The 24,208-nt window shown below is 39.5% G+C and overlaps 1 protein-coding gene across 2 annotated transcripts; it reads left to right on the forward strand.

Moving 5' to 3' along the window:
- Window positions 1-5,488: 5,488 nt before the first annotated feature.
- On the forward strand, window positions 5,489-20,014 carry LOC126827846 (proton myo-inositol cotransporter). Of its 2 annotated transcripts, none has more exons than XM_050557413.2 (10): window positions 5,489-5,564; window positions 10,080-11,996; window positions 12,679-12,838; window positions 14,807-15,015; window positions 15,749-15,860; window positions 16,496-16,656; window positions 17,469-17,592; window positions 18,017-18,249; window positions 18,585-18,737; window positions 19,347-20,014. In XM_050557413.2, exons 2-10 carry the CDS (start codon window positions 11,594-11,596, stop codon window positions 19,544-19,546), a joined length of 1,755 nt encoding a protein of 584 aa, XP_050413370.1. In that variant the 5' UTR covers window positions 5,489-5,564; window positions 10,080-11,593; the 3' UTR covers window positions 19,547-20,014. The 2 variants fall into 2 exon arrangements, with proteins under 2 accessions (XP_050413370.1, XP_050413371.1); XM_050557414.2 differs by lacking the exon at window positions 5,489-5,564 and adding an exon at window positions 5,641-5,659.
- Window positions 20,015-24,208: the final 4,194 nt, after the last annotated feature.

Genomic DNA, 24,208 nt, shown 5'->3' on the forward strand with positions numbered 1-24,208 from the left:
TACATATAACGCAATGCAAGTGTTGATATTCTGCATGAAGGTTTTGTGCTCTATCTATATGAATAAAATCAAGCGTGTATGTATATGTATGTATGTATGTATGTATGCTTACCCATCACGCTTTGTCGCCACGCTCCACCCCCGCATATGTGGTATCAAATTAACCAGCATGGCGCCTTGAATGTTTTAGGTCATTATTTATGATGGTCAAGATCATTTATCATTTTAACACGGACAAAAAGAAATGTTGGACTGCCTGAGACAATGTATCCCTATCGTCATTTTGGCGCACACATACACATTGAGATTTTTAAAGAGTGAAATCCAATACGATGACATTGTGATATCAAATATGTCTATATCGGGACTAACATATGGTTCAATTTTATTTTAATAAATCGCTTGCGCGTAGGAGTCTTTAGCAGTGGGAGGAAACCAGGGGACACTGGAGTAAACCCTACTCCTTGTCACGTACAACCGGAGAATCGAATCCCCCGCCAGTTGACTCAATGACAGACCGTATGATACAACGCGCACGTGCTAACAATTCGTCCATCCAACCCCCCCAGGTGTAATCAATCGAAACACCGCGAGGAGAATGGTGAAACGGAACTTTTGTCATTTGGAATTCGCAGAGATAAAGGCGGAAACGTTACAGTTCCCGGGCCTGTCTGTGTTTTTATAAGTATATATTACATCTTTCTCGTGTGCCATGAAATAAAAAAGTCTAAAGATTTATGAAGCTATACTGTCAAGGGATCATTTACGTGCACGCCAATGTGTACACGGGACCTCGGTTTTTCGTACCATCCGAACAACAAGACAGCTGTCCTTGTCAGACCCTCCGTCCTGCATCACTGACAAGGGGAAACCACGCCGGAAAATCTGGATGAACTTTCTCGGCTAATGCAGGGATCGAACACGCGATCTCCAGGCTAGCGAGTCAGCGTCTTACCCACTTAGTCACCGTGGTCTCCTTCTGTAACTAGGATAATGTAGACGGGTACACGCCAATGTGTACACGAGACCTCGGTCTTTCAGACACCACCCGTGCACCTAGAGCAAGATAATTCGCACGGGATCATCCCGAGGAACTTCCACGATCAATACCGAGATATCCTGTACTTTCCTTCACGTTGACACTGTAAGCGGAAATAAAATACTATTAAGAAATCTAATTAGCCTGTAGTATCGGAAGACTTACAAGTATTAATAGCAAGTACGTTTGATTTCAACAACGTCCGTTAGTAAACCAGCATACTCGTCGCCGTGTTTATAGTACCAGGATGGTTTGTAAATAGGGGTGCTGGGAGAGGCAATGTAGATTCTAAGATATGTCTATTTTTTTCGGACATTACATAACTGTGCACAAGGGAGACTACTCTATTAAAGTACGGAAACAGAATTAGAGCATTATGAACACAGCTCGCCAAATATTTCTACGGCGAAAGTTATTTTTAGTCTTTCTCTCCCTTTCCCTTTTCCCCCTTTTGCATGGCGATTTATCGTTGTCTTTTTGGTGTAGAATCGAAGAAAAGGGTTTGAAAATACATTTTCAGCCAGGTTTTGGTGAATATTCATGATTTTGAGGCGGAAGGATACAAAAGTTGAGAGGTTGGTTAGGTTGAAATGTAGGGCCGAAAATTGCATGTTTGCATGTTTATGTGTCTCTACTTCCAGCTTGTGTATCTCAAGTTTTTCATGGCGAACCTCATACATGCTTTTGGGCAAGAGTTTGCCACGTTGCTCCATCTGTGGCAGAAAGCGTTCTACCCAACGAAAATTTTGGAAAAAGTTACAGCCGGTCTAAGAGGTCAGACCAGAATTAACATTAAAGTCAATGGGGAAATCATTAGTGGTCTGTGGCCATATTACACAGACCTCGACAATAAGCCTGTGTTGTTTATTACAAATTTAACGTCCCATACATTATACAAGGTGTCATGGACAATTATTAACGAGTAAAAACAAGTTCTTGTATATTTAATTGGCATGGTGTTATGGGCAGGCTGATTTAATAAAGATATTTACATATGGAGGTTAATATTAAAAAAGGAAAATGGATAAAAACAGGTTCTTGTATACTTTATTGGCATGGTGTTATGGGCGGGCTGATTTAATTAAGATATTTAAATATGTTAAAATCGCTGTCGTGAGAATAGAGGGCGGATCATCTTCTCACTTTGACAGCAAGTTAAAACAGGAGATCCAGCTGATTAATGTTTGGTGTCATCAGTGCGGATAGAGAAAAAAAGAACGTTAAGATAACGAATCCGCTTGATTTTTGTGGGAAGGTGAAGTTCTCACAGTAAAAAACATATAGCTGAACCCGTGTATTATTTACATATTAAACACCCTTGTACACAGGTAGGTTATAGGTAGGTTAATGAAGTAAATATCAACCACTATAAGTGGTACGAGAGAGAGAGAGAGAGAGAGAGAGGGAGGTGGGGTTTAACGTCCACTCGACACAAACTAGGTCATTTCGGGACTAACACATGGTTTAATTTTATTGCAATAACTCGCTTGCGCGTAGGGGTCTTTAGCAGTGGGAGGAAACTGAAGGATCCGTAGAAAACCCACGAGGTTGGACAGGCGACCTTACTCCTTGTCACGTATCGATACCACGCCAGTTGACTCAATGATAGACCATACAGCGCGCACGTGCTAACCACTCGGCCATCCAAGCCCGCTATACGTGCTACTGGCCAGTGACTAAAATGATTAAATTAATAAGAACGCGATAGCAAAACATAACGGTGGCTGTGATTCTCCTAAAACGGCGAATGGCGAACGCCAAAGAAATAGGAATAATGCGAATTGATGATCGGAATTCACTTATTCCCCGCCTATTTTTTTATTCTGCTGTAAAAATTAGAAATACCGGGAAATTCACAACGAAACGAAGAAATGTGATATGCTGCTAATACGATAGGGCGAATATTTTAAATGCCATTTAAAGACATGTCTTCAATTCTACGGTGATGAAATAATAATTATTATTTACAGTTTTTCGACAAAAGTTAGATTTGAAGATACTTTACATATAACGCAATGCAAGTGTTGATATTCTGCATGAAGGTTTTGTGCTCTATCTATATGAATAAAATCAAGCGTGTATGTATGTATATGTATGTATGTATGTATGTATGCTTACCCATCACGCTTTGTCGCCACGCTCCACCCCCGCATATGTGGTATCAAATTAACCAGCATGGCGCCTTGAATGTTTTAGGTCATTATTTATGATGGTCAAGATCATTTATCATTTTAACACGGACAAAAAGAAATGTTGGACTGCCTGAGACAATGTATCCCTATCGTCATTTTGGCGCACACATACACATTGAGATTTTTAAAGAGTGAAATCCAATACGATGACATTGTGATATCAAATATGTCTATATCGGGACTAACATATGGTTCAATTTTATTTTAATAAATCGCTTGCGCGTAGGAGTCTTTAGCAGTGGGAGGAAACCAGGGGACACTGGAGTAAACCCTACTCCTTGTCACGTACAACCGGAGAATCGAATCCCCCGCCAGTTGACTCAATGACAGACCGTATGATACAACGCGCACGTGCTAACAATTCGTCCATCCAACCCCCCAGGTGTAATCAATCGAAACACTGCGAGGAGAATGGTGAAACGGAACTTTTGTCATTTGGAATTCGCAGAGGTAAAGGCGGAAACGTTACAGTTCCCGGGCCTGGATCTGATGGATTACGCTACCTGGAACAATCGCTCAGGTTTATAGCGAGACGCACGAAACAATGTACGGTAAATGAGCTAAAGGATAAAATTAGGACAAAATGGACAGGCGTATGCCTAGAAGAAATACAAAATTCGATTTCTGGTTGCAAAACGGGATCCATATTGTCTAATTGTTTATGTCAACTCGGGTTAGTGTGATTTGACTTTACAGCCCGCAAAAGATAATTTTTAAAACTTATCGAAGCCTAGTCACTACTTTCCATATATAAAAAAATATGCCATACTTTATTGGAAATAACTACCCTATAAACATACTTAATATTGTCATGTACAAGGTGGCTATGATACAATAACAAGGGAAATAACCGCCTTATTGACTATGATCACGCCAATAATTACGTGCGATACCACCATCGGTGGAAGGGGACGTAAAAACACTAATAGAAGATGTCTAATGAATATTTTGAAAGGGGCCTAAATTTCCCTCATGGCCTGGGACTATTACCGGCTTTGCACGAATGAGGGTTCCTTCGTTTGATTTGGCAACTCCGTATGTAAAAGAAATGAAATGGGTTTAATGTCATACTGTTATGCTTCGAGGGGGGGGGGGGCACGGTGGCTAAGCGGGTAAAACGCTGGCTCGCTAGCCTGGGGGTCGGGTGTTCGATACCTGCATTGGCCGAGAAAGTTCATCCAGATTTTCCGACGTGGTTCCCCCTTGTCAGTGGTGCAGGGCGGAGATGCAGGACGGAGGGCCTGACAAGGACAGCTCTCTCGTCGTTCGGATGGGACGAAAACCCGAGGTCCAATGGGGTGCACGTAAAAAATACCTTGACAGTTGAGTAGGCCGTAGTGCCGCTGTCCGGGCAAAATTTCCCTCATAGCACACTGTTCGGATCAACACAGTAGGATGTTAAACCCCATTTTATTTCATTTTCATTTTATTTCGTTCTGCTCCGACTGGTCTAATGAAGACGGGCATACGTCATACAGTGTGCAATGAGAGAAATTGTGCCAGGGCACGCCAATATATACACGGCACCTCGGTTTTTCGTCCCATCCGAACGACTAGATAGCTGTCCTTGCCGGGCCCTCCGTCCTGCACCACTGACAAGGGGAAACCACGTCGGAAAATCCCGATGAGCTTTCTCAGGCAATGCAGGGATCGGGCCAGCGTCTTACCCACTTAGCCACCGTGACTCCTCAAATTTAAGAGAAATGTATATGTATGTATACAAATGAAATGAAATGAAATGGAGTTTAACGTCCTACTGTTCTGCTCCTAACCTGGGCTAATGAAGACAGACGGGCATACGCCATACAGTGTGCTATGAGGGAAATTTTGCCCGGACAGCGGCACTACGGCCTACTCTTATATCGAATTCCAACTGCCAAGGGATCTTTTACGTGCACGCCAATGTGAACACGGGACCTCGGTTTTTCGTCCCATCCGAACGACTAGACAGCTTTCCTTGTCAGGCCCTCCGTCCTGCATCACTGACAAGGGAGAACCACGCCGGAAATCTGGATGAACTTTCTCGGCCAATGCAGGGATCGAACACCCGACCTCCAGGCTAGCGAGCTAGCGTCTTACCCACTTAGCCACGTGATCCCCATGTATGTATACAGCAGTATATATATAAACACGCGACTGTATATATGTATGTATGCATGTATTACAGCAGTATATATTATCTAAACACGATAATATCACAGTTAGTGACGCCCACAGTAAATACTTAGCATGAAGTATTGATTATCTTTCGAGGGGTTTATGATCACGTGACATGAACATCTGTCACATGATATAGGAATATGGATGTTTTTACAAGTACAGTATAAAATAAGGTACGTATTTATATGTATTATTTTATAATATCCAATGTCGGATATAAGTCTGACTTGCTGAAACCTAGGGTCTCGAGATCTAGAGGATCTAACTGGTAAGGTGTATAATAGTTTTGAGACTACCATAAGTTTTTCGTACACGCGATGGAATCGTAAACATTTGTCATCATCCCCGGCTTTGCTAATTTGTGCTTAAAACACACTTTCAACTTGCACTAGTCGACTAGTCGTGAGGCCTGGAAGAAAGGTTCTCGTCAGTGGATCATCTTCGGGCCTCTATCCATTTCAATCAGGGGCTGAAATAATCTTATATTAAACAACGAGTGTATTGTATTAACTTACCATAACCAGAGAGAGAGAGAGAGAGAGAGAGAGAGAAATGGAATGAAATGGGGTTTAACGTCCTACTGTTCTGCTCCGAACGGGGCTAATGAAGACGGGTATACGCCATACAGTTTGCTATGAGGGTAGTTTTGCCCGGACAGCGGCACTACGGCCTACTCTTATATCGAATTCCAACTGTTACGGGACCTCGGTTTTTCGTCCCATCCGAACGACTAGACAGCTTTCCCTGTCATGCCCTTCCCGCCCTGCATCACTGGCAAGGAGGAACCACGCCGGAAAATCTGGATGAACTTCTCGGCCAATGCAGGGATCGAACACACGACCTCCAGGCTAGCGAGCTAGCGTCTTACCCACTTAATCTCCGTGATCCCCTGAGAGAGAGAGAGAGAGAGAGAGGGAGGGAGGGAGAGAGAGAGGGAGGGAGGGAGAGAGAGAGAGAGATATCGAGAGAGAGAGATATCTGTATATTAAGTTAGATATGAGAATGTAGTTTAAATGTCATAGGCCTACATTATCATAATACATGTACTTATATTAATTAGTTTAACATTTATTGATCACATAACTAACTCATATTTTAAGTACGGTTAATTCAGGCGCCAACCCAGCATGTCCGGTCTGAATAGTCTATCCGTTTGCTTACTTCTCTGTTTGGGTGTGCGGGGTAGGGGTATTTTTCGGTGGGTTCGTTTTACCAAAATATCAAAAACGGACAAATGTCAAGCATGATATTTTTGACCGAGGATGAAGGCTTAGATGGAGGGTTTGGATGGCCGGATGGTTAACGGGCGTTGTATCATAAGGTCTGTCATTGGATCAGCTGGCTTGGTTTCGATCCCCCTGTTGTACTTGACAAGGAGTAGGGTCGCCTGTCCAACTTCGTGGGTTTTCTCCGGGTACTCCGGTTTCCTCCCACTGCTAAAGACTCCTACGCGCAACCGAATTATTGAAATAAAATTGAACCATGTATTAGTCCCGAAATGATTTAGTTTGTGTCGAATGGACTCTCTCTCTCTCTCTCCCTCTCTCTCTCTCTCTCTCCCTGTCTCTCTCTCTATCTCCCTGTCTCTCTCTCTCTCTCCCTGTCTCTCTCTCTTTTTAAGCCTGAGAGAGAGAGAGATCGAGAGAGAGGGAGAGAGGGGGAGAGACAGAGAGGGACAGAGAGAGAGGGAGAGAGGGAGAGAGAGAGAGAGAGAGGGAGGGAGAGAGAGAGAGAGGGGGGTCCATTCGACACAAACTGGAAGGAAATAATTTATATTTATAATAAAATCAATTCTGCTCAGTCTACCTGTGCGTGCGACACTACGGCCTACTCTTACATCGAATTCCAACAGTCAAGGGATCTTTTACGTGCATTGGCCCTAGGATTTTTCGTACCATCCGAACGACTGGACAGCTGTCCTTGCCAGGCTCCCCGTCATGCACCACTGCAGCGGCACTATTGCCTACTTATATTGAATTCCATATGCGAAGGGATCTTTTACGTACACGCCAATGTATACACGTTACCTCGGTTTTTCGTCCCATCCGAACGACTAGACAGCTGTCCGTGTCAGACCCTCCGTCCTTCATCACTGACAAGGGGATTCCCGATGAACTTTCTCGGCCAACACCGGGATCGAACCTGCAACCTCCAGGATAGCGAGCCAGCGTCTTACTCACTTACACACGCAACTTATTGGGGACATAGAATGTGACTAAGTCTTTAAGCCCGTGGGTCCATAATTGATTGTCAGAACTTTACACCATAAAATTCTGTACGGATTCTCTTTTCAAAATTATTATATGGGTCCTAAGTAATGCGAATGAATTCCTATCGATCGTGTTGAAGATTGCCTTCCCATGGCATAACACGGACTTCGACATTTTGTTTTAAAGAGAAATTATTTTTCATCAAATTTTGTGTTTTCCTGTTATAAGGACTAGATGTTTTTAAGCGGGGAATCACGGCGACTAAGTGGGTAAGATTTTCCGGCGTGGTTCTCCCTTGTCAGTGATGCAGGACGGAGGGCCTGACAAGGACAGCTGTCTAGTCGTTTGATGGAACGAAAAACCGAGGTCCCGTGTACACATTGGCGTGCACGTAAAAGATCACTTGACAGTTGGAATTCGATATAAGAGTAGGCCATGGTGCCGCTGCCCGGGCAAAATGTCCCCATAGCACACTGTATGGCGTATGCCCGTCTTCATTAACCCAGTTCGGAGCAGAACAGTAGGACGTTAAACCATATTTCATTTCATTTCGTTTTTAAGCGAGTGTTATTGCAACGTCCGTTCCACATGATAAACCACATGATATAGGATATAACTCATAACACTATATACTGTAATATGTATAATATACCTATTTATGAAGTTTTCATCTTATAGTAATATGTTAATGGTTCCCCATGATAACCCACGTGATGGACATAATAATATATAATATAACATGTATAATATATCTATTTATGAAGTTTTCATCTCATGTTAATGGTTCCCTATGATAACTCACGCGATGGACATGATATAATTGTTAGATTTTTATTTTTATGTAAAATTGTTTTGTTTCGTTTTATTTTCTATTGCAGTTTGACATTTTAATATGTCATATGTTCACGTGCATGAATGGATACATAATAACACATTGCTATAATTCATGGTTTCACAACTTTAAATATTTTATACTCAGTAATATTCTCAGCTCCGTTGCAAATCCCCCCTCTCCCGGGGTTGGGGTTGGGGTTATTTAGGGCACATTTAACAACCCTTCTGGAATACTTATTGTCATACAAAATTACCACAACCAACTACAACAGCGACATTTGACATGTAATAGGGCTAAATCTATTTGTTAAAGCCAGCTCAATTTTTGTCAAGGTCGCTGAGATGTAAATAAGGTTAGGGCATGCGATTGTTGGCGAGATTTAGGTTAGGTTTAGGGTAAGCACTGAGGCTAGGTTCAGGGTTAGGGTTAGTATTGGGATTAGCGCTAGCCGTGTTTACATCTCGTGACCTATGACGAACAATTAAGCTGGTCTTATCATTTAGCACTAACCACGCATTCGCGAGGAGAATGAAGCTTTATATAAATGGGGGGGGGGGGCTGAATGGTTAGCACGTGCGCGCTGTACCATAAAGTCTGTCATTGATTCAACTGGCGTGGTTTCGAATCCCCGGTTGTACGTGACAAGGAGTAGGGTCGCCTGTCCAACCTCGTGGGTTTCCTCCGGGTCCTCCGGTTTCCTCCCACTGCTAAAAACCCCTACGCACAAGCGAATTATTGAAATAAAATTAAACCATATGTTAGTCCCGAAATCACCCAGTTTGTGTCGAGTGGACGTTAAACCCCACCTCTCTCTCTCTCTCTCTCTCTCTCTCTCTCTTATATAAATGGTATACTCTGGCTGCTGACATAACAGTCTTTTGCTCTTAAGCCTCGGTCACAACTTCCCGGTATTTGACCCCTGTTGCACGACGGTGAGCTAACCGGGGTCAACTGTGGCGAGACCGTAGTGCAACAAGGGTTGCTGGCCGGGGCCAGCCTGGGTGATACTTGGCGAACCGTGTCGAACCGTAGGTCGGTACTGTAGATGTAAAATGATTAAATATATCAAACCTTGACAATCGTATCACCCATGAGGAAGACTGTTACACTATCGTGAGTTAGACTTAAGAGTATTGTCATCGGGACAAATCGTCCTGATACCGTAGTGGTACTGGGAGGTAGGGCCGTAACTGGCTCAGAGCAACGAGGGTGGGTGGGTGGAGGTCGGGAAGTGTTTTCAGGGGTGCTGTAAAATCGATATCTATTGTTTTTATGGTCGACAGTTTTTACACAGAAGGGGGGGTGGGAACTTATTGCACTGGGGTTTTGCACCCCCCCCCTGCACCCCCTCCCCCAGTTAAGTACCTGCTGTGAGGTACCTGGACCTACCGTGGTAATAACCGCAATAATAACGACACCTGTCGTGGTTACATCTTGTTAAACCTTAGTGGTACCATTGTCAAGTCGTGAACCATACTGCTTTCCCACCAAAACGGATCCCTGGTTTCCCTAATGAGTAAATGAAAGTAGAGCTTGATGTTATATGGACGTACAGTGATTATGTTTATTATCATATTAAATCATGCATTATTTATAACATACCTTATAATTATAATATATTTACTTTGTACATCACGTTTCAGACGATGTTGACAGGACAGTAAATAAACAGTTATATCATCTTAAACAAGAACTACACAAACAAGAATAAACTCAAGCTGGACTCTGTGTCGATTTTATGACGTCCAATTTTACTTTCAGCAGATGTTCGTCATATACGGTGTTCGAGTTATCGCGTGTTGGCAATATCAGATGTTTTGATATTTATTGTTCGCGTTATCAAGTGTTCGTTTCATCAGGTGTTGGTGATGTCAAGTTTGCGTGATACAAGGTGTTCGGGTATACTTTAACAAATCAACAAATTAAAGCTAAATATTCGTGAAATCCGGTGTTCGGGTTATCGCGTGTTCGTGTTATCAGATGCTCGTAACTATAGTTGTTTGTGTTATAGAAGGTGTTCGGGTGTCCTTTAACAAATCAATAGAATAAAGCTAAATATTCTTGAAATCCGGTGTTCGAGTTATCGCGTGTTCGTGTTATCAGATGCTCGTGACATTAGTTGTTTGTGTTATACAAGGTTTTCGGGTGTACTTTAACACATCAATAAAATAAAGCTAAATATTTAGACTATAAACTGCTTATAAACTGCACATGCAATTTGTTTTGGATATCAACAACGTTACAGTGAAGTTTTTATTGGGATATTTGAGCTTAATTCTAATTATCCTTATAAATGAAACCATTCTGATACAAATTAACATATATTTAACTGATTCAGATGATGAAAACCTGTTCTAGTCATGGCAACAAAAACAATATAGTATGATGTGAAGTACTGAAACTAGTCGTGTTCCTAACAAATGCTGTATCATCTATTATTGGTATAGTCAGTTGCTGCATCATCTCTATTTGGTATTGTCAATTGCTGCATCATCTCAAATTGGTATAGTCAATTGCTGCACCATATCTAGTTGGTATAGTCGGTTGCTGCATCATCGCTAATTGGCATGGTCAATCGCTAATTGGCATGGTCAATTGCTGCATCATCTCTAATTGGTACAGTCAATTGCTGCATCATCGCTAATTGGTATAGTCAATTGCTGCATCATCTCTGATTGGTATAGTCAGTTGCTGCATCATCTCTAATTGGTATGGTCAATTGCTGCGTCATCTCTAATTGGTATGGTCAATTGCTACATCATCTCTAATTGGTATAGTCAGTTGCTGCATCATCGCTAATTGGTATGGTCAATTGCTGCATCATCGCTAATTGGTACGGTCAGTCGCAGCATCGACTTTAATTGGTATAGTCAATCGATACATCATCTCTTATTGGTATAATCAATTGCTGCATCATCACTAATTGGTATAGCCAGTTGCTGGATTATCTCTAGTTGGTATAGTCAATCGCTGCATCGTCTCTTATTAGTATAGTCAATTGCTGCATCAGCTCTAATTGGTATTGTCAGTTGCTGCATCAACTTTGATTATTTTGTAATCTAGACGATGGATCGCTTACTAAGAAGGACAGCTAAAACGAAAACATAAAAAAACAACCCTTCCTTTAAATTCGAAAACATTCAAAGGATTTTTCAAAATGGCTTCTACAGCGAAATCTCAGATGGTTGATGAAATGGACGGATCAAAAACTCTTTTAATCCCAAAGAAAAAACATTCTGCCTACGTGTATATCTTAACGTTTTTCGCAGTTTTAGGTGGATTTTTATTCGGATATGATACTGGAATTATATCAGGTTCAATGTTGTTAATACGACCTTATTTTGACTTGGATACTTTTTGGACCCAGTTGATTGTGAGTGCTACAGTTGGATCAGCGGCTGTATCAGCTTTAATAGCTGGATTTATGTCAGATTGTCTGGGTAGAAAGGTTGTTATTATTCTTGGTAGTTTTGTATTCGCTGTTGGAGCTGTTGTAATGGGTGTAGCTGATTCACAAGTTATTCTGTTGGTAGGGAGAATTATAGTTGGTATTGGTGTTGGTAAGTAGAGTTATATTTCCTTGTCTTTCTCGTGACGTCATATTCAGGTTTATTGGAATGGAAATGAAATGTAATGGGGTTAAACGTTCTACTGTTCTGCACCGACTGGGCTTACCAAGACAGACGTATGCCATACTGTGTACCATGAGAGACATTTTGCCTTGACAGTGATACTTTAGAACACCTTTATATCGAATTCTGTATATCAAGGGTTCTTTTACGTGCACTCCAATGTGTACACAGGACCTCGGTTTGTCAACCCATCCGTACAGCATTACGTTGTCCCTTAACAGACCCTCCGCCATACACAACTGACAAATTATTTCAATTTTAAGGGCTGTAAAATAAGTTACACTCACCTACACGCTTGTACGTCACTGACAAACATCTTGTGAGATGTAAAATACATTTAATTTGAATGTCTGGTTTGCCATGTCCGCAAGTATATATGATTTTGTCTGACATGTGTATGGCATTTTTCCGGGTATAGTGTACCATACACGTAGATTTAAAGCGATAATATAACCTGCAAATGTCACCAGACAGACATTTGAAAACTTAAAAGAACTACATGAGTGACACCACGGGGCAACCCCCCCCCCCAAAAAAAAAAACAAAACAAAAAACCCCCCAAAAAACGACTGTGACATATTGATATATCTATAACTGTTATTTATTAAAGGTTTTGCATCTATGACAGTACCAGTATATGTAGCCGAGGCAGCGCCACCTGATATTAGAGGAAGATTAGTTACCTTAAATCAACTGTTTATTACAATAGGTCTTCTGGCAGCCAGTTTAGTAGCTGGGGGATTTAGTAGTTGGGAGGACACTGGATGGAGGTCAGTAAATTTCACATCATTATTTAAACGCTTTACTCATTTTCCATTCACTTTACTCACTTTTCATTCACTTTCCATTCGCTTTACTCACTTTCCATTTGCTTTACTTAATTCACATTCACTTTATTACTTTCCATTTGCTTTACTCGCTTTCCATTTATATTACTTGCTACCCATTCACATTCCCCACTATCAATTCGCTTTACTCACTTTCCATTCACTTTACCTACTCTCGTTCGCTTTACTCACTTTCCAGTCGCTTTACTCACTTTCCATTCACTTAACCCACTTTCCATTGACTTTACTTACTCTCGTTCGCTTTACTTACTTTCCATTCACTTTACCTACTCTCGTTCGCTTTACTCACTTTCCAGTCGCTTTACTCACTTTCCATTCACTTAACCCACTTTCCATTCACTTTACTTACCCTCGTTCGCTTTACTCACGTTCCGTTCGCTTTACTCACGTTCCGTTCGCTTTACTCACGTTCCGTTCGCTTTACTCACTTTCCAGTCGCTTTACTCACTTTCCATTCACTTTACCTACTCTCAATTCGCTTTACTCACTTTCCATTCACTTTACTCATTTTTCATTCACTTTACCTATTCTGGTTAGCTTTACTCACTTTCAATTCGCTTTACTCACTTTCCATTCACTTAACCCACTTTCCATTGACTTTACCTACTCTCGTTCGTTTTACTCACTCTCAATTCGCATTACTCACTTTCCATTCACTTTACCTACTATCGTTCGCTTTACACACTTTCCATTCGCTTTACTCATTTTTCATTCACTTTACCTATTCTGGTTCGCTTTACTCACTTTCCATTCGCTTTACTCACTTTCCATTCACTTTACTTACCCTCGTTCGCTTTACTCACGTTCCGTTCGCTTTACTCACTTTCCGTTCGCTTTATTCACTTTCCATTCACTTTACTTACTTTCCATTCACTTTACTCACTTTCCGTTCGTTTTACTTACTCTCGTCCGCTTTACTCACTTTCCATTCACTTTACTCACTTTCCATTCACTTTACTCACTTTCCATTCACTTTACTTACCCTCGTTCGCTTTACTCACTTTCCGTTCGCTTTACTCACTTTCCGTTCGCTTTACTCACTTTCCGTTCGCTTAACTCACTTTCCGTTCGCTTTACTTACCCTCATTCGCTTTACTCACTTTCCATTCACTTTACTTACTTTCCATTCGCTTTACTCACTTTCCATTCGCTTTACTCACTTTCCATTCGCTTTACTAACTTTCCATTCGCTTTACTCGCTATTCATTTTCATTGCTCACCAGTTACACCAGTAAGTATCCATTTACACCTTTCGCTAATCATCCACGTTACTCAATATCAAATCACTTTACTAAATATCAAGATATGTTGTTTTATAAATATATTTTCTATTTTTACAAGTACTTGTATTACATGTAATATCAGCTGCTAACAGTTATCGATAGTATGTTGTATTTTAAGGTATATATTGCTAATCATTATCAATATCAGTGTTATATTTAAAGGTATATATTAAAGATACATTATGGGAGATTAGATAACGAGTTGGCAGTTCTCACTATAATAATTAAAACCTAGATGACGTAAAGGCAATTTGCTGAAAATGTCATTCAAATTGATCCACTATCAACCGAGAACTAAGCGAATGAAATTTCTGCCTAGCCTCGGTCATCATTACTAAAGTCAGTACGATAAACAGCATAGTCTCGATTATCCATTTAATCGTTTAATCGAGAAGGAAAGTTATACAGTAAATCGGCTCACAGTCCACTTAAGATCGCAGGCTAAAGATGCCATCTATAGTTGTTTATGGTCTGGATAAGTTAATTAATATCTAATTAATAATTTAGATAACATTTCAGGTCTAAAGAAAGACCTGCAAGAGACAGATTTAGCTCTTGCATAATGTATGTTTAATAACAATTATCAATATCCATGTTATATTTTAAGGTATATGTTGGGATTAGGTGGGGTTCCGGCCATCTTTCAATTTTTGGGAATGTTATATCTACCAGAGAGTCCTAGATGGTTGATCGACCAGGAGCTCGAGGCTACAGCACGTGCTAGTCTCGTACAGATCAGAGGTACAGAAGACGTGGATAAGGAATTAGAAGATATTAAAGAGAGTGTTGCTAATGCCAAGAAAGCTTCTTTAGATGGTATGGATGAAATTTGTTTTTTTTACTGTCGTGATGCTGTGGTACCTAAATACAGTGATTTTCCCCTTTGTCCGTTAAACAGGCAAAGGCTAACATACGATAATATTATGCGCGTCTTCCCCTTCGCGGTTTGGGCGTATAGGGCTCAGCTACATAAGTTTTTTTGTAAATCAACACTTTTTATGAAAAAGGTTTCTCGGCCGTTTGCTTTATCCTTTATCGTCAGATTTGGGACAGGATGGGCAATCAAAGCACGAGATAATGATATAGGCATTATGTGATATCACAATTAATGCTTTGCATCCATGAAATTGAATCACAATGTCATTGTATTAATTCATAATAAAAATTGACGTCAAACGAGGTGCTGGATTTCCCTGTTTAAAAAGCTCAATGTGTATGTATACACGCCAAAATGACGATATATACCATGCTGGAGGGTGGCGGGGGGGAGATACATTGTCTAGGGACCATGACACCCCCCCCCCCCCCCCCCCCCGCCTGCAAAAATTCCTGGATGACATGAAAGTATTTGAAATGATTGTAGACATAAGCGACGATTGGGTCGGTTTTGTTTGTTTATAGTTTGTATATTTTTTGTGTTTGATGCAGTTCATATAATATAAACTTTTGTATATTTTGTAGATAACAGATTAGTAATATTTAGAATATTTTTGTTTATTTTGTAGATAACAGATTAGTAATATTTAGAATATTTTTGTTTATTTTGTAGATAGCAGATTAGTAATTATAAGAATCTGGACAACACCACATGTTAGACGAGCCCAGATTGTTGGTGCATTTCTTCAGATCTTTCAACAAGCGTGCGGTATTAATACAATCATGTACGTACTAGAAATAAATCTACTTCACTTTCCAATATAAATGAATTATCTTGTTTTTGTCTGTAAACTCCAATACACTGATGGACAGGTCGTCCTTTATGTATCATGTTGGCCTTTTATTCTAAAGTGTTATAGGGCAATGTTCGTATCCAGTCCAGAGGTTCATATTTACCTGACGGTCATAGTGCCCGTATGGTCATCACATCCCTAATGTTATTCTTCGTCTATCGTCAGTCCGTTCTATTAGAAGAATGTATAAGTACACGAATCGCTAAAATTCTCTTGCTTAATGTGTGTTTAAGTGATTTCGAGCAGTATTCATATCCAGTCCAGAGGTCCATATTTACCTGACGGTCTTAGTGCCTGTATGGTCATCCCATCCCGTCCCTAATGTTATTTTTCAGCTATCATCAGCCATCTTGTTGAAACGTCACAGTGAAATAAACCATAGTGTGTTATTTGATCAGTCCGTTCTATTAGAAGAATGTAGAACTACATGGATCGCTATAATTCACGAACTAATTCTATCTCTTCATCTATTAGGTTGAAGAAAGACCTGCAATAGGCACTTGTATAATGTATGTTTAATGATTAATTTATGAAATATTGTAGCGATGTGAAATATTATATTTCAGATATTACAGTGCTTCTATATTAAAGATGGGCGGTTTCTCAGTTCAACAGTCTATATGGTTGGTGGCTATACCATATAGTATCAACTTTCTAGCTACATTCATAGGATTAGGTCTTGTTGATAGGGTGGGCAGAAGAATCTTACTCTTAGCTAGTTTTATAGGTTTGTATGTTCTTATAGTTACTGCCTATGATCGAGTTATCTGCCCTTAATCCATTTCCAGGTGAAAACTCCCACCCAGATATTAAAAACAACTAATCTTAACCGAGATATTTATTCTTAAGCCCTTGACCTTTTACAATACACAGACAACTGTATTACAAAACAGGATTCAGACCACAATAAATCAACACTAACACCAGGGACCACGATGGTTTGTATGCTGTTATAGTTACTGGGAGGCAGAAAACAATTTTAAACATTTTACCATTTGTAGTTCGTATATATGTAACAATTTCTCTCAATCCCCCTTTCTTCCCATTTTTGTTGATTTCTTGGTCCAGAATCCAAGAAATTAACATTTCCTTGCCATGCTTTGTTGAATATTCATGAACGAGGAATAGGTACAAGTTTTCGTATGCTACTTCAGGTTAGGTATCCCAAAATCGCAATGGTCAACCTCATATAATCTTTGGAGCAACGCCATGGTTACTTGTCGCTCTGTCAGTAGTGAAAAACATTCAGCCCAACAAAAAATTGGAAAAAATGTTTTAGCCGAGCAAAGATACCAGAATTAACATCGAAGTCAATCGTGAATTTAATGGTGGTCTCCTACCATTGCCCATGGTTGAGTTGTCAGTCCCTAATTCCTCTACATCTCGGTTCCGTCAAATGACTGTCCTCCGAATCTCAGATCTTCTAAGGGAACTAGACTCTCGATTACAAATTTTGTCGGATGTTTCCTGCCGGGGGATAAACAAGAGGCCTTAATTCGTAAACTTATCGAACTGTTTATATATTTGTCTATTTTTCAGGTGTATTTATATCATTAGGGATCATGGCAACCGGCTTTCAACTAGCAGCTATAAATTCTCCACCAATACATCTATATGAGAATAACACAGATATAGATACAAGTTGTAATACCACAGATTATAGGTATGAGTTATCTCCCCTTCGTAGACTGTACAACTGTCCAATGTTCAGAGGAGCATCATGGCGTTCGGGGGCCACGGTGACTCAGTGGGTTAGACGTTGGCCCCGTGTTGGACCCCTATGTTGGCCGTGAAAGGTCATAATGATTTTTCGACGTGGTTCGGGTTGGACGAAAAATCGAGACCCCGTGTACACATTGGCGTGCACGTAAAAGATCCCTTGACAGATGGAATTCGATAAAATTTCGATTACAGCACAGTGAATTAGTCTATTTGGTACAGACGAATAAGTCATTCCATGTTATTGTATCAGTATTAAAATAAAACGGCAAAGTATCTCGGTCTAGTAATCCATTTATTTCATATTTTCACTGCCCTACACCTGTATATTTTAACCTTTAAAGATCGGGTTTCATTTATTTTTATAGATCATGTAACGACTGTACAACCAACCTAGACTGTGGCTATTGTTACTCTTCAACAATGGACGGTTCTTGTCTTCCGGTTGATAACGATAACGAGGCTGATTCTATGCTAGGACGATGTAATAATTCAGATACATCCGGATCTAAATATATCTTTACGTATGATTTCTGTCCCAATGATTATGGTTGGATGTTGGTTGCTGGCATGGGATTGTTTGTGACGTCATTCGCACCAGGTAAGTGTTGTATAGTTAGTCGACATTCAGGCCAACTGTCATATGACATTTTAACAACCCCCACATGGCATCACTTTGATTTCATATCGTCCCATCCGAACGACTAGACAGGCCTTCGGTCCTGCACTACTGACAAGGGGAAACCACGTCGGAAAATCCTGATGAACTTTCTTTGGCCAATGCAGGGATCGGGCCAGCGTCTTACCCACTTAGCCACCGTGGCTCCTCAAATTTAAGAGAAATACACTGAAAAATGCTAAACGTGTGTCCGTTCTAATTTGATTTTCACTTTCTGTTTATTTCTTAAATTCAACTTTTTTTAATGAATATTTCAGGATTAGGGCCCATGCCATGGACTGTTAATTCTGAGATTTATCCCTTATGGGCGAGAAGTACTGGGTTTTCTGTCGCCACAGCTGTTAATTGGTCCTTTAACTTGTTGGTGTCCTTTACATTCCTTTCATTGATGCAGCTTATTACTAAATATGGTAGGTATCAAATGGTGGTTTAATTAATGTCATCTAGGGAAATGAAATAGAGTATACGATGTCGTGAACTGGTTTTAAAATGTTCTTTGTATCTAAAATATTTGAATTCCATGTATTGATGGAAAGATAACATCAATATTTATTAAATTTCTAATTCGTGTTTTTAATTTTGAATATTATGGATAATATTGAGTTAGGGGTTTAGCTCCTTTAAGTATTTGTATAGTCGGGAAATGCGGCAGAGAGCAAATATAAAATGTAATGGGAGAAATGTAAAATGTTGACGCCAAAATTCCCCCCCCCCCCAGCATTTTCCAATAGAACATTTATCATTTTACACATTACATTTGACGTTTTACATTTAACTTCGGTCTTTTGATTTGATCATTACATTGTTCTTTTTACATATAATCAATTGAAAAGACATTTTAGTAGGCCTTTTAATATTGGCAGCGATACCCTTCCATAAAGGAACGCATGACAGATGGAATATGATGAAAAGTGGGTGTAAACGGCGCTGCCCGGGCAAAATACCCCCATGACACGACACAGGACTTTAACCCCCCAATTCATTTCATTCAATTTCGGTGCATTATTTTTATTTTTCAGGAACATTTTGGTTATATGGTGGATTCTGTGTCATAGGATTCATATTTACTCTAATATTCGTTCCGGAAACAAAAAATAAAACTTTAGAAGAAATGGAAGACTTATTTAAAACTGACGAGGAAAGAAAACTGGAAAAATCAAAATTAGGAAAAAATAAAATAAACGATAAAAAAGAAACGGGGAACGAAACTGGGTTTTGAATTTGTTTTTTTTCTGAAAGACGTTTGTTGATTGTTTAAATTATTAAATTGTTTTGTTAATGAAAGACTTTGTTATTTATTGTATACGTGGTATTCATCGTCTATTTGTTATCCATTGTCTATTTGTTATTCATTGTCTATTTGTTATTCATTGTCTATTTGTTATTCTTTGCTTATCTGTTATTTATGTGCTATTCATTGTCTATGTTCTATTCATTGTCTATATGCCATTTATTGTCTATGTTTTATTCATTGTTTATCTCTTATCTATGTGTTATTCATTGTCTATGTGTTATTCATGTGTTATTCATTGTCTATGTGTTATTCATGGTCTATTTGTTTTACCCATTGTCTATTTGTTTTATTCTTTGTTTATGTGTTATTCAATGTCTATTTGTTATGCAATGTCTATTTGTTATCCATTGTCTATGTGTTATTCATTGTTTGCTATTCATTGTCTTAGATTTATTCATTGTCTATATGTTATTCTTGGGGAGCCGCAATGGCTCATCGAGTACGAGACTGGTTCGTTAACCAAGCCCTTACCCCGGCGTTGCCCGGCGTTGTTTTTTCGTGTATCTAGTGTTCATCTCTTAACGGGGACAGTAGTGTTACCGCCAACAGTAAGGTTGGGATGAATACTCTATTCTAGACAAAGTTTATCGTCTATAATAATGAATAATTGAGCATACAAAATAAGTAGCACCATGAAATTTCTTGCCATAATACTCTTTATTATCAAGTTTAAATAGCTATCTCTTAGTCTGAATGACGCAAACATCCACCAACCACCACTCAATATTGCAAGATAGAGTTGTCTCCCTTGATCATATGTCAATTTTTAAAGGGATTTGTCACGTGCGGCGGTGACTATTTATAGAGTAATGCCAAATGAAATGGCGTTTAACGTCCTACTTTTCTGCTTCGATCGGGATGAGGAAGACGGGCATACGCCATATAGTGTGCTATGAGGGAAACTGTGGCCCGGACAGCCGTACTACAGCCTACTATTATATCGAATTCCAACTGCCAAAGGACCCTTTACGTGCACGCCAATGTATAAACGCTGTCCATGGTCAGGTCTTCAGGCATCACGAACAAGGTTAACCACGCCGGACAATTCCAGATGAACTTTCCCCACATCGGATCTAACACAGTATCTCCAGGTTAGTGAGCCAACGTCTTACTCACCGAGCCACCGTGGCTCCCAATGGGGTATGAGATAGAGAGAGAGGAAGAGATATCATTGGATTTTAACGTCCACTCGACACAAAGTAGGTCTAACATGGCCCAATTTTCGGTGACAAGGAGTAGGGTCGCCTGTCCAACCTCGTGTGTTTTCTCCGGGTTCTTAGCCCCCCCCCCCGCCCACACTGCTTAAGCCCCCTACGTGCAAGCGAATTGTTGAAATAAAATTGAACCATATGTTAGTCCCGAAATGACCTAGTCTGTGTCGAGTGGACGTTAAACCCCATCTCTCTCTCTCTCTCTCTCTCTCTCTTACATAATGCATGTTTAGTCATTGTGTAGAACTATTATGAACACTGACATAGCACATTAATTACCTCATACAATTTTACTGTTTCTATAAAATATTCAATTTTCAGTTCTTCCTTTTTCCAGATTGGCTACGAATTGAATCCTAGCAGAAAACAAATTTCTTCAGTCAGAAATTTAATAGAATGAAAACAGCAAATGCCATATATATATTAACTTAAATCCCCTCTCTTCCAGTTCTTTTGCTCAGAAAAAAGTCTTCATTGAAAAAGTTCCAAACCGTTTATAAATAATAAATATTAGAATCTAGTATCCTGGTGCTCTATTTCTGTCATTCTGACATTATAAATCTCCATTTCATTTTGTTTCCGTGCGCGGACGGAAGTTGACATGAACAACTGCTCCACCTCTTCTAATGTTTTATCACGTGTTTCCGGTACAAAAATGATAATGAAAATGAAGGCCAAAACGCAAATTCCTGACAATAACCAGAAGGTTCCTGAAACAAAATAAAAGTAGTAAATAATTCAGAAAAAAATAAGGGTATAGCACAAACAAAATAAAAGTAGAAAATAGCACAAACAAAATAAAAGTAGAAAATAGCACAAACAAAATAAAAGTAGAAAATACCCCCCCCCCCCAAAAAAAAAAAAAAAAACAACCCACAACATTTTAACGAGAAGTAGGCGTTGGTTCGATTCCAGTTTTGTGAGCGACAATTCCCCTTAGTTATTCAGTGTAAGTTCCCTTTAAAATGGATGATGTTAAGCCGTTGGGACGGGGCGTAAAACCGAGGTCCTGTGTACACTTGCCAGTAGCTATTCGAAATAAGAATAGGCAGTAGTGCCGCTGCCCGGGCAAACTTTCCTTCATCGCTCACTGTGTGGCATATGCCCGTCTTCATTAGCCAGTCAGAGCATTTCATTTCATTGATATTAACTTTAATGAGGACAGTTGCTTCGTGATTTTCCCTATAACACACTGTATGACGTATGCCCATTTCCTTTCATTTGATGGTCAATTTAATCACAAGGGAAATAACTCTTTTAATCAAAGATTTATAGTAAAGTGAAGATACAATATTTATAGACCACATTCGGACACAAAATTATATAAATATCGACCATTAGGTATAATATTACCATATTTAGACGTATTATCATATTTGGAGATACATTACGTATAACATTACCATGTTTAGAGATATTATCATATTTGGAGATATATTACGTATAATATTACCATATTTAGAGATATTATCATATTTGGAGATATATTACGTATAATATTACCATATTTTCATATATTTTCATATTTGGAGATATATTACGTATAGGTATGATCATATTTGGAGATATATTACGTATAATATTACCATGTTTATAGGAACTATATCATATTTGGAGATATATTACCTATAGGTATTATCATATTTGGAGATATATTACGTATAATATTACCATGTTTAGAGGTATTTTTATCATATTTGGAGATATATTACGTATACTATTACCCTATTTAGAGATATATTACGTAAATTATTACTATGTTTGGAGATATATTAAGAACATTTGTATACTAACCGTATTTGGTGAGAGTTTCCGTCATTGTAATAAAGGTGAAAGACAAGAGAAGGTTACAAGCCCAGTTAGTAGCGGTGGATATGGATATACAAGTACTTCTCGCCCATAGAGGATAAATCTCTGAATTAATTGTCCACGGCATTGGACCCATTCCTGTGGTAAATAATCGTGTTTACTTTCTACATATACAAATATCCCAATAAATAGATTATACAGTCCCGGCCCGGATACTTACCAGTTTCCGGATATGTGGTGGTCCTTTCTACATATTCAAATATCCCAATAAATAGATTATACAGTCCCGGCCCGGATACTTACCAGTTTCCGGATATGGGGTGATGCTTTCGGTACCAAACACCCGCCACCTCAGGCATTCAGTGGATAATATTTTGCCCTTCGACTGCTAAAGACCTTACGCTCAAGCGAATTATTGAGATAAAAATAAAAAAGCACTTCCTGTCAAGTTGAATCGGATTTAAAAAAATCCCAGCAGAGTGTAGTTGAGAGTCTAGTGACCCTCCTCCCCCTTCCCCCCCCCCCTTGCCCCCCCCCCTTGCCCCCCCCCCCCTTGCCCCTCCCCCACTACATTACATGAAGATCTGTATCATATGATTACGCTGAAATCGTTTCATGAAAAAGTAAAGAATGAAAATAAACGATAGTAAGTTCTAATGTTAAATTAAACTAAGAATTTTCTATAAGGTACGAAACTAATCACCTGGTGCGAAACACAATACAAATAAAACCATTCCTAATATAGGCATCCATGTATAGTCAGTAGGACAGAATCCATAATCAAAATGAAACGAATTATTTGGTTGGTTGATATACTGACATCGTCCAATCAAAGACAGTTCTTCTTTGTCTGTATTGACTGGTAAACAGGAACCACGTGACAAGTCGTCGTAACAAAACCCACACGTTTTGTCCGTGATACAAGAATCACAGTCACTGAGAAAGATAGAAACTATTAATTAAAAATAATATATACTTTGAGTCAAAATTAAACTTCCTTTCGAAAAACAAGTACTATGTGCTGGTTAGATCCATTCGATAATGCCAATCCCAACCCCAACCCTAACCATAATGCTTACCCTAACCCTAATGCTTACCCTAACCCTAACCTACAATCTCGCCAACAATCACGTGCCCTGCCCTTATTTATATCTCAGCGACCTTGAGGAAAATTGAGCCGGTTTTAACAAATAGATTTAGCCGGACTAGGAAACGAACATGACGTCATCACAGCCATGTTGAAGTGATGGCGTCATATAAAAAATCCAGGGTACATGTACGTCTATCGGGCAAGTGACACATTGGACCATTTCAAATGACGCATTATACCTCATGATAATAATCATCGCAGGACAGGATCCAGGGGGTGGGGGTCAAACCCCAACCTGCTCAGCTACATCAAAAAAATGTAAATCAACACTTTATGAGAAAGGTGGGGTATGATTGACATTCACAGCGCGAAATAATAACATAGACATATGTGATATCACAATTAATGCTGTGCATCAATGAAATTGAATTACAATGTGATCCTATTATTTCATTATACAAATTGACATCAAACGGG

The sequence above is a fragment of the Patella vulgata genome, chromosome 7 (genome assembly GCF_932274485.2).
Source record: "Patella vulgata chromosome 7, xgPatVulg1.2, whole genome shotgun sequence".
NCBI lineage: Eukaryota > Metazoa > Mollusca > Gastropoda > Patellidae > Patella > Patella vulgata.

What these genes read in the sequence shown, in the direction of transcription:
- LOC126827846 (XM_050557413.2), top strand. Translation starts at nt 11,594, where the DNA reads ATGGCTTCTACAGCGAAATCTCAGATGGTTGATGAAATGGACGGATCA. An exon ending in TGGGAGGACACTGGATGGAG is followed by an intron (nt 12,839 to 14,806) that starts GTCAGTAAATTT and finishes TTATATTTTAAG; the next exon opens with GTATATGTTGGGATTAGGTG. An exon ending in CAAGAAAGCTTCTTTAGATG is followed by an intron (nt 15,016 to 15,748) that starts GTATGGATGAAA and finishes TTTATTTTGTAG; the next exon opens with ATAGCAGATTAGTAATTATA.